At 41.8% G+C, this 10,147-nt stretch overlaps 2 protein-coding genes and 1 long non-coding RNA gene across 3 annotated transcripts in view; 2 read left to right on the forward strand and 1 right to left on the reverse strand.

Annotated features, from left to right (window-relative positions):
- The first annotated feature begins 11 nt into the window (after window positions 1–11).
- LOC120432813 (protocadherin gamma-A12-like) lies at window positions 12–2,541 on the forward strand. The gene is made up of 2 exons (XM_039598027.1): window positions 12–2,497; window positions 2,536–2,541. Exons 1-2 carry the CDS (start codon window positions 113–115, stop codon window positions 2,539–2,541), a joined length of 2,391 nt encoding a protein of 796 aa, XP_039453961.1. The 5' UTR covers window positions 12–112.
- A 168-nt stretch (window positions 2,542–2,709) lies between these two features.
- On the reverse strand, window positions 2,710–3,506 carry LOC120442268. Its single transcript, XR_005614609.1, has 4 exons — window positions 3,433–3,506; window positions 3,235–3,308; window positions 3,071–3,143; window positions 2,710–2,933 (listed from the first exon to the last, which is right to left on the reverse strand). It is a non-coding gene; the product is annotated as an uncharacterized LOC120442268 (long non-coding RNA).
- A 2,195-nt stretch (window positions 3,507–5,701) lies between these two features.
- LOC116335353 (protocadherin gamma-C5-like) overlaps window positions 5,702–10,147 on the forward strand; it is a 281,881-nt gene continuing 277,435 nt past the window's right edge. The window contains exon 1 of the mRNA XM_039618250.1: window positions 5,702–8,127. Within this exon, the coding sequence (XP_039474184.1) occupies window positions 5,722–8,127 (2,406 nt within the window). The 5' untranslated portion in view covers window positions 5,702–5,721. The remainder of the gene's footprint in view (window positions 8,128–10,147) is intronic.

Raw genomic sequence — 10,147 nt, forward strand, 5'->3', positions numbered from 1 at the left:
GATGGCGCAAATTCTTACCAAATAACCGAACATTTAGTTGTTTTGGTCCGACCTTCTTTTTTTGTGCTGCACAGTACATTTTGTTTGAAATTGACGGTCGATCTTTGTCAGAATGCGGGACAAAGGATTTTCGGCGCAAGGCCCGATCTTCTGCATTTCTTCCATTTTTGTAACACTGCACCTCGTTTATGGAGATCTGAGCTATTCCTTTCCCGAGGAGATTAAACGAGACTCAGCAATTGGAAATATAGCCAAGGATCTCGGTTTTGATTTGAGGACTTTATCTTCCCGGAAGGCTCGTGTTAATTTTGAGGGCACTCATAAGCGTTACTGTGATATTAATATGAGAACGGGGGATCTGATCACATTGGAGAGAATCGACAGAGAAAGCCTCTGTGCCAAGAAACCTTCATGTGTTGTGCAAGTGGATCTGGTGTTAGAAAATCCTTTAGAGCTTCATCGTGTAAGTCTTCATATACAAGACGTGAACGACAACTCGCCAAAATTCAAAAAGAATTTGATTGAGATGGAAATACGCGAGTCGGCAGACAGAGGTAACCGCTTCTCAATAGAGCAGGCCCGTGACGCAGATATAGGTCAAAATGCTGTGCAAAGGTACGAGCTTCAAAAGAACGACAACTTTATTCTGGCTGTTGACAGCAACAAGGTTGAACTCGTACTAGAAAATACTCTTGATAGAGAGAAACAAAGCGTGATGAATTTACTTCTCACAGCTTTGGACGGTGGATCTCCTCAGAGATCCGGTTCCGTAGTAATACGCGTCACTGTGCTGGATGCTAATGATAACGCCCCAGTGTTCAGCCAGGCCGTTTATAAAGCCAGTCTGCCTGAAAACTGTCCTTTAGATACAATAGTGATTAAAGTCAGTGCCACAGACGGAGACGAAGGAGTGAATGGAGATGTAACGTATGACTTAAGTCCAGTGTCTGACGACGACATAAATGTATTTTCCATTGATCGTAAAACGGGAAAAATTAAAGTAACTGCTGTGATTGACTTTGAAGAAAGAAATTCTTTTGAAATGAGAGCAGAAGCGAAAGATGGTTTAGGACTAACATCTTATGCTAAAGTGTTAATAGATGTGACTGATGTAAATGATAATGCACCAGTTATAAATCTAAATTCAATGTCTAACCCCACACCCGAGAATGTGCCAACTGGTACAGAGGTGGGCATCATTAATGTTCAGGACAGAGACTCTGAGAATAACGGACAGGTCCGCTGCTCCATCCAGCAGGGTGTCCCCTTTAAGTTGGTTCCTTCTATTAAAAACTATTATTCTCTGGTGACCACAGGACAGCTGGACCGCGAACTAGTATCTGATTACAACATTACAATCACTGCCACTGACGAGGGCTCTCCACCTCTGTCCTCCTCTAAAACTGTTCAGTTATCTGTAGCTGACATCAACGACAACCCACCTGTGTTTGATGAGCAGTCATACAGCGCATATGTGAGTGAGAATAACAAACCTGGCTCCACCTTGTGCTCCGTTAGTGCTCGAGACCCCGACTGGAGACAGAATGGTACAGTGGTTTATTCTCTGCTAGCTGGTGAGGTGAACGGTGCCCCGGTGTCCTCCTATCTGTCTGTGAACGGAGACACGGGTGTGATCCACGCTGTGAGGTCGTTTGATTATGAACAGTTCAGGAGTTTTAAAGTCCATGTGATGGCCAGAGACAACGGTTCTCCTCCTCTCAGCAGCAACGTGACCGTGAGTGTGTTCATCTCAGATGTGAATGACAACTCTCCTCAGATCCTGTACCCATCCCCGGAGGGCAACTCCTTCATGACCGAGCTGGTCCCCAAAGCTGCACACGGAGGCTCTCTGGTGTCCAAAGTGATCGCGGTGGATGCGGACTCCGGACAGAACGCCTGGCTGTCCTATCATATAGTTAAATCCACAGATCCGGGACTTTTTACTATTGGTGTCCACAGCGGAGAGATCAAGACACAGCGGGACATTTCTGAATCTGACAGCATGAAACAGAACCTTGTAGTGGCAGTGAAAGATAACGGACAGCCCTCTCTGTCTGCCACCTGTTCCATGTATTTACTTATTTCTGATAACTTGGCTGAGGTGCCAGAACTGAAGGATCTGTCTTATAATGAGAGCAATTCCAAACTGACCTCTTATCTGATCATCGCGCTGGTGTCTGTGTCCACCTTTTTTCTGACTTTCATCATCATCATCCTGGGTTTGAGGTTTTGTCGCAGGAGAAAGCCCAGACTATTGTTTGACGGAGCAGTGGCCATTCCCAGCGGTTATCTCCCTCCTAATTATGCAGATGTTGATGGCACAGGAACTTTACGCAGCACTTACAATTATGATGCCTACCTGACCACAGGTTCTAGAACCAGTGACTTTAAGTTTGTGACATCATACAATGACAACACGCTGCCTGCTGACCAGACTCTGAAGAAAAGTTCATCAGATTTTGCTGATCCGTTTGACGATATCACCACATCTTCTGAGGTAGAAAAACGTAACTTCTTTCCCACATATACAATTAGACTTAGAACTTTTATTGTCATTGTACATATGACAATTGTACATATTGTACATATACATCTTACATATGTATATATGTATACATGTATACAAATACACACACACATATATATATATATATATATATATATATATATATATATATATATATATATATGTGTGTGTATGTATGTGTGTGTGTGTGTGTGTGTGTGTATATATGTACATATGTGTGTATATATATGACATTTTTCCACCAACTGTATTCAGGAAAGCACAGTTTTAAGTTTATATTTTTGAGTGAAAACAGTCACATTTAACTATTCCACTGGCTCAACACAAAACTGCCTTTCAGTGTCTGAGACAACAGCAACATCAAAGTCCATATCAGAGCTCAATCAGTATAGACAACAGTAGTGACCTGTCAAGAAACAAATATACAAAAAGAAAACAAATTGTTCTTTGGAACCCATAATTCACAGTTCAGCTGACAAAGAAGTGCACTGTAAACTCTCTTTTTAACTTGTACATTTTTAAGAGGGAACATCATGAACTCACTTTGATTTCTCTACACAGCCGTTGTGCCAGGACAAGTACACGCGCAGGAATCACACAGCAAGTGATCTCCCCTCTGAATCAAACAGAAACATAAAAAGTTGTGCAAAGTGAGTAACAGTGTAAACTTAAAAACTTTGAAATCTCTTAGGACACTCTGTCATTACCCACGCCAACCCGCTCTTCAGTCCTGCTCACAGCACGTGACCCTTGAACATACACCCGTGGCACGTTCAGAACTCTACAAAAATCATCACAAACACGGAGTCATCGCATAATAAACTTAGCTTCTTATGCTAATTACCGTCTCCGACAAAACCGACGACAAAATTTTGCAATATTTTACACTTTTCTAGCACATTTACCTCACGTGTAGATAGAGGCTGCAAAAGTTTGAGTTGCTAACTCTCCAGTGCTCCGACTTGCAGTGCGCAGTGCGTGACGCAAACCTGAGTACATGCATGCTTTGGCTTAAGGTGGCTCTTAAAGGGACAGTGTACCCCCAAACAGTGTTGCCAACTCCTCAGTAAGGAAAATCGCTATTGGCTGTCCTAAAAGTCGCTAGAAGTCGCTAAATGACGTCATCACCTAATTTGCATAATTGGTCACGCTAATGTAATTGTAACCTATGTTGTTGGAGAGAGAAATAACATCGTGGAAGAGACCTAAAGTGAGTAAAAAACGTCCTACATGCATTTAGAATTTATTTAGAACTACAAATTAAATTTCTTTTAGCAATTATTGTTTTTTTAATGTCACAATTCCAACCCTGCTCCTTTACCCGGGCTTGGACCGGCAAAAGTGACCCGAAATAGGCACTCTGGTGGAGTTACTTTGTGTTTGTGTGTGTTTATAAGTAGTTTTAAACCTTGTGATCCACAAAACAGCATAAGAGTAAAAGATTAAAAGAAGAACTGACTGCGTTACAGCACCCGCTGCTTGTTGAGAGTAAAAGCGATACGCGCTTTCACGTCTTTTTTTAGCGACTTTTTATAGAAAAAAAGTCGCTAGGGGGTCTGAAAACTCGCTAAATATAGCGACAAAGTCGCTAAGTTGGCAACACTGCCCCCAAAACGCAAGGTCTAGTCATCACCATGACAACTCTACAAACAGGCTGTTAAAACACAATCACCTCTTCTTAAACCTTGTTTTTATGTATAGTGTTAGTTCGCTTGGCTACAGTCTCCCCTGCTACGAGTCAACGTCCTCGGTGACCCCCTCCACATCCACCATTCCCCTAAATTTGGTGGCGTAGAGAACCATACCAGCTAAGACCTGGGAGACTACATCTGGACTTCAAAAGTAAACTCCCAGCCCATTGTTCCTTCAGTGGTGCTAGTTTCAGTCATTATGCAACAGTCATTAAGAACAACAACTCAGCGTTTAAGAAAAAATTGGGGCCATTTTAGCATTAATTAAACCCACAGACAAATAACTCAATTTATTTTCCAAGTAATGTAACAGTTTTTGGCTTTGCTAACATAACTGAATTTGGGATGAATTTGAACTGTGATTTAAGAGTAACAGGTGAACACATGCAATTGAAACAGATATTTTACTTGCAGGAAATGGACCTTTGTATAGCTACACAGAAATTCCAAGAAAAAAAACATCTAATTATTTCCAATAATTCATTTTTTTTTAAATAAAATAAAATTTGTAACAATTCTAATTTAAAATTATATTAAATGAAAATAATTTGCTTTTCATTCAAGCAAAACGACATTTCAACATGACACTGAAACTTTTGAGCAGTGGCATTGAGCGCCAATGACATTTTGTTTAAAGAAAAGTGTATTTAAATTGCAGCAGTAGCCTGCTCATTCTTTTATGATGTCGTTTCCAGGTCTCGGCAGGGTCAACTGATTCACTTTTTAGGCAATATGATGGAAACAAAGCTTCAGTTTCGGATGCAGCCTTGCAGTAGTTAGCTTTGGGTAGAGTTTTAAAAATAAATTAGTCTTTACAGTTGTATAGTTATCTCTCATTGATTTTAGGAGACAACACATTGCGCAATAACCATGCCAAATCTTACAGTGCCCGTCCATGGTGCTGAAACGATTCAGGGTTTCTTGGAGTAACTGGATCTGGAGACTTGTTTGGTATCTCCGACATTCCATGTGAATTTCAGTAATCAAAACTGTACGTTTGTGTAATTCAGTTACCTAAGCTTATTGTCTCAAAAAGGAGAACCTTAGAACTTTTGTTTATTACAAAAATGTAAAATAAATTCAAGAATGTAAGGGTTTGTTGAAGCTCAAACAGTATACATTTGAGGGTAACAAACCAAATATCATTTTAAATGACTGTTGTGGCATGACATCGGCATCTTACTCAAGCATTCTTTGCTAACTGTGCCTAATGTTTTTTTAAAATAATATTCGCAACTGTTAAATATGGCCGAGAGCGGTCTTGGAGTGATTTACTTTTTTATGAATAATAGGTGACTCGTGGTGTCGCTGTTGACTAACGGAAAATAAGCACTCGCCACTCCACCCACTCTACTTACTGATTAGATATCAAATGCAGACTGCTGGAAAAACGCATATATCCGAACCTTCCGAACCCCATACCTTGCTGTAAAGTTCTAAGGATTGCTGTGTATTTTGGAATAGATTTCACTTTGCCACTGTGGACAGTATAATTGCTGCAAGATGGGCTCTTTTCGAGTCAGGATGGGAGACAAAGGATTTTCAATAGCAGGGCCGATCTTCTTCTTTGCCTCCTTTATTGTAACGCTGCGCATCGCTCATGGAGATCTAAGTTATAATATTCAAGAGGAGATGAAACGAGACTCCGTGATTGGAAATATAGCTAAGGATCTTGGGCTTGATCTGAGGACTTTATCTTCCCGGAAGGCTCGCATTGATTTTGATGGATCTCGTAAGCGTTACTGTGACATTAATATGAGAACGGGAGATTTGATCACATCGGAGAGAATCGACAGAGAAAGCCTTTGTGGCAAGAAACCTTCATGTGTTGTGCAAGTGGATATGGTTTTACAAAATCCTTTGGACCTTCATCGTGTAAGTGTTCATATACAAGACGTGAATGACAACTCGCCAAAATTCAGAGAAAATTTGATTGAGATGGAAATAAGCGAGTCAACCGAGAAGGGTAGCCGCTTCTCAATAGAGCAGGCCCATGACGCAGATATAGGTCAAAATGCTGTGCAAAGGTACGAGCTTCAAAAGAACGACATCTTTATTCTGGCTGCTGACAGCAACAAGGTTGAACTTGTGTTAGAAAATAAACTTGATCGAGAGAGACAAAAAGAGATGAATTTACTCCTCACAGCTTTGGACGGTGGATCTCCTCAGAGATCCGGTACCGTAGTCATACACGTCACTGTGGTGGATGCCAATGATAACGCCCCAGTGTTCAGCCAGGCCGTTTATAAAGCCAGTCTGCCTGAAAATTCTCCTTTAGATACACCAGTGATTAAAGTCAGTGCGACAGACGCAGACGAAGGAGTGAACGGAGATGTAACGTATGACTTAGGGCACATATCTGATGATAATATGAATGTGTTTACTATTGAACACAAAACGGGAGAAATTAGAGTAACTGGTGTAATTGACTTTGAAGACAGAAGCTCTTTTGAAATCCCAGTGCAAGCCAAGGATGGTTTAGGACTAAAATCATATGCCAAAGTTACAATAGAGATTACTGACATAAACGACAATGCACCAGCGGTTTCTCTGGAATCGCTGTCTAACTCCATTCCTGAGAACGTCTCGCCTGGTACAGAGGTGGGCATCATTAACGTGCAGGACAGAGACTCTGAGAATAACGGACAGGTCCGCTGTTCGATCCAACATGGTGTCCCCTTTAAACTGGTTCCTTCTATTAAAAACTATTATTCTCTGGTGACCACAGGACAGCTGGACCGCGAACTAGTGTCTGATTACAACATTACAATCACTGCCACTGATGAGGGCTCTCCACCTCTGTCCTCCTCTAAAACTGTTCAGTTATCTGTAGCTGACATCAACGACAACCCACCTGTGTTTGATGAGCAGTCGTACAGCGCATATGTGAGTGAGAATAACAAACCTGGCTCCACTTTATGTTCCGTTAGTGCTCGAGACCCTGACTGGAGACAGAACGGTACAGTGGTTTATTCTCTGTTAGCTGGTGAGGTGAACGGCGCCCAGGTGTCCTCCTATCTGTCTGTGAACGGAGACACGGGTGTGATCCACGCTGTAAGGTCGTTTGATTACGAACAGTTCAGGAGTTTTAAAGTCTACGTAATGGCCAGAGACAACGGTTCTCCTCCTCTTAGCAGCAACGTGACCGTGAGTGTGTTCATCTCAGATGTGAATGACAACTCTCCTCAGATCCTGTACCCATCCCCGGAGGGCAACTCCTTCATGACCGAGCTGGTCCCCAAAGCTGCACACGGAGGCTCTCTGGTGTCCAAAGTGATCGCGGTGGACGCGGACTCCGGACAGAACGCCTGGCTGTCCTATCAAATAGTTAAATCCACTGATCCGGGACTTTTTACTATTGGTGTCCACAGCGGAGAGATCAGGACACAGCGGGACATTTCTGAATCTGACAGCATGAAACAGAACCTTGTAGTGGCAGTGAAAGATAACGGACAGCCCTCTCTGTCTGCCACCTGTTCCATGTATTTACTAATTTCTGATAACTTGGCTGAGGTGCCAGAACTGAAGGATCTCTCTTATAGTGACAGCAATTCCAAACTGACCTCTTATCTGATCATCGCGCTGGTGTCTGTGTCCACCTTTTTTCTGACTTTCATCATCATCATCCTGGGTTTGAGGTTTTGTCGCAGGAGAAAACCCAGACTGATGTTTGACGGAGCAGTGGCCATCCCCAGCGGTTATCTCCCCCCTAATTACGCAGATGTTGATGGCACAGGAACTTTACGCAGCACTTACAATTATGATGCGTACCTGACCACAGGTTCTAGAACCAGTGACTTTAAGTTTGTGACATCATACAATGACAACACGCTGCCTGCTGACCAGACTCTGAAGAAAAGTCCATCAGGCTTTGCTGATCCATTTGAAGATTTCGATACTTCATTGGAGGTAGGATTCTGAAATATCAAATTTGCAGTGTTTTGTTATTTCTTTAAGTTTTTACATTTATAGCACCGTCTTTGATAAGTAGAACCTGAGGCTTCTTGTTATTTACAGGGTCTTTCCTACAGTACCTCACCTTTCTTGCATTTATTTAGTGTGTTCGTGTATGAATTTTAATGTTTTTCAAAATAACGCCTTTCATCATATACAAACAAAGTCAATCTGCACTGTTAATGATCTTTCGCATAAAAGACGAATAAAGGTCCTATATTCAAGATTTACTTATTAGTTCATGTAAATTCGGAAGTCCGTGTTTAGTTCGTGTTGTAGTGATTAACGCATTCGTTGTTTAAGGAACGGAAACCTCCTTCCATTTTTAAAGAGGCACAGCGGGGAAATCCCCGGCTTGCGTCAGGAAGTGCATCCGACGTCAAATCCGTCAAATCAAAACCTTCAGCTATCCGCGGTAGCGATAGTCGGGGAAGTAAGTGACCAGTCGAAGGGACGTTCTGTGCGTTAAAAATCACAATTATAGTTAATGGGCATTATTATCAGTGTAGTATTAAAATGACTAAATCACCTTTTAAACTACCGAAACAATAACCATCACATATTAATCACTTCCTGCTGTCAATATTGATAATCTCATTTCTTGTGCTCGACTCATTGTCATCTCATGTACATCCACATTGCACTTCGGTATACATTAGTGTTACCGCATGTTACAATGTTGTTCTCAAAGGTGTGTTGACAGTCTGGTGGATGGTGAGCGCTACATGTTTATTTCTATTCCGTTGTGACGCCAGAGAAGGAGACTGAAAATGTAACTCAACTGATAACGCCACCTGGGGTTGGAGTTGCACCCCAGGAAATTTCACATTAACCAGTGCAAATGTTTTACCAGTTACAAAGACACGCGGGCTGATTATTGACAAAGAAGAGGCGTGGCAAGTCATTTTCAATAGGTTTATTTAACGAATTAGCTGAATAATGTGGAGATACAAAGAAAACAGCACATTTAGTGGCAGGACTTCCAATACCACCGTACCTTTAACTAAAACACCACTACCAGACATTGTTTAAAACTACAAGACTCACTGTCACTGTGTTGTTCCAAGTAAAATAGCAGCTCAACAAAATAGCCAATTAATATGGTTAAATACAGGTCACTTTGGGAGTGCCCAAGGACTGCCACCAGTTCCTCACTCGTCACCTCGCATTGCAGTTGTCACTGCAACTTAAATGGCGCTTTATAATCGTATCCCGGCGTTAACACTCGCATGCATAAGAAGGAACCTGACCAAACGTGCCTAGCCCCTTAGCAAGCGTCCGTGTCTAAAACTAAAGTGAAATAAACCTATAAATCAAGCAAGAAATAGGGAACAACTCAGTGAAAAATAAACAGAAGAGGAGTGTATGTATCTACATATAAAACCTTTAAGATACCACATAAATGCACCATGAGGCGCGCCCACGCTGGATCCCAACAAAGTGCGAGGTGGCACAAACGGCACAGGACAAGATTAAACATGATAAAGCAAAATTAAAACAAAACAAGACACTAGAGGACACTGAAAACAACAACGAGAAACAACAAGACTCAACAAGATGGCAGGAGGGTACCTATAACAAGAGAAAAGAACAGTTATCCTTGGTCCACGCTATTATAAACCAAACTGCAGACTTCATACGAGGATCCTACTCACCACTCGACTGAATCTGATCTGCAACATTAAGATCAAGCTGTGATCGTCACCATATATGAGAGGAATTAATACCAAACGCTAAATCAGTGAATAGACCACAGCTGCTCCTCATAACTAACCTCTGATTAGATCGCTGGGGGACCATTAAATGTTCACGCTGCGTTCACAGACACCATGTGGGAACAAAACATCTTCTACAAAATCTAACCCACTAGACTAACATGAAACTTCAAGCCAACAAAGACACTGATTTGTTAGGTGGTTGTCAAATGCCCGTGAGCTCATTAATACTGGTTAGCTACTAACATTTGCAGCACTGA

This window comes from Oreochromis aureus, linkage group 2 (assembly GCF_013358895.1).
Source record: "Oreochromis aureus strain Israel breed Guangdong linkage group 2, ZZ_aureus, whole genome shotgun sequence".
NCBI classification, from domain to species: Eukaryota; Metazoa; Chordata; class Actinopteri; order Cichliformes; family Cichlidae; genus Oreochromis; species Oreochromis aureus.

Coding starts and splice junctions, on each gene's coding strand:
- LOC120432813 (XM_039598027.1), top strand. CDS start 113: ATGCGGGACAAAGGATTTTCGGCGCAAGGCCCGATCTTCTGCATTTCT.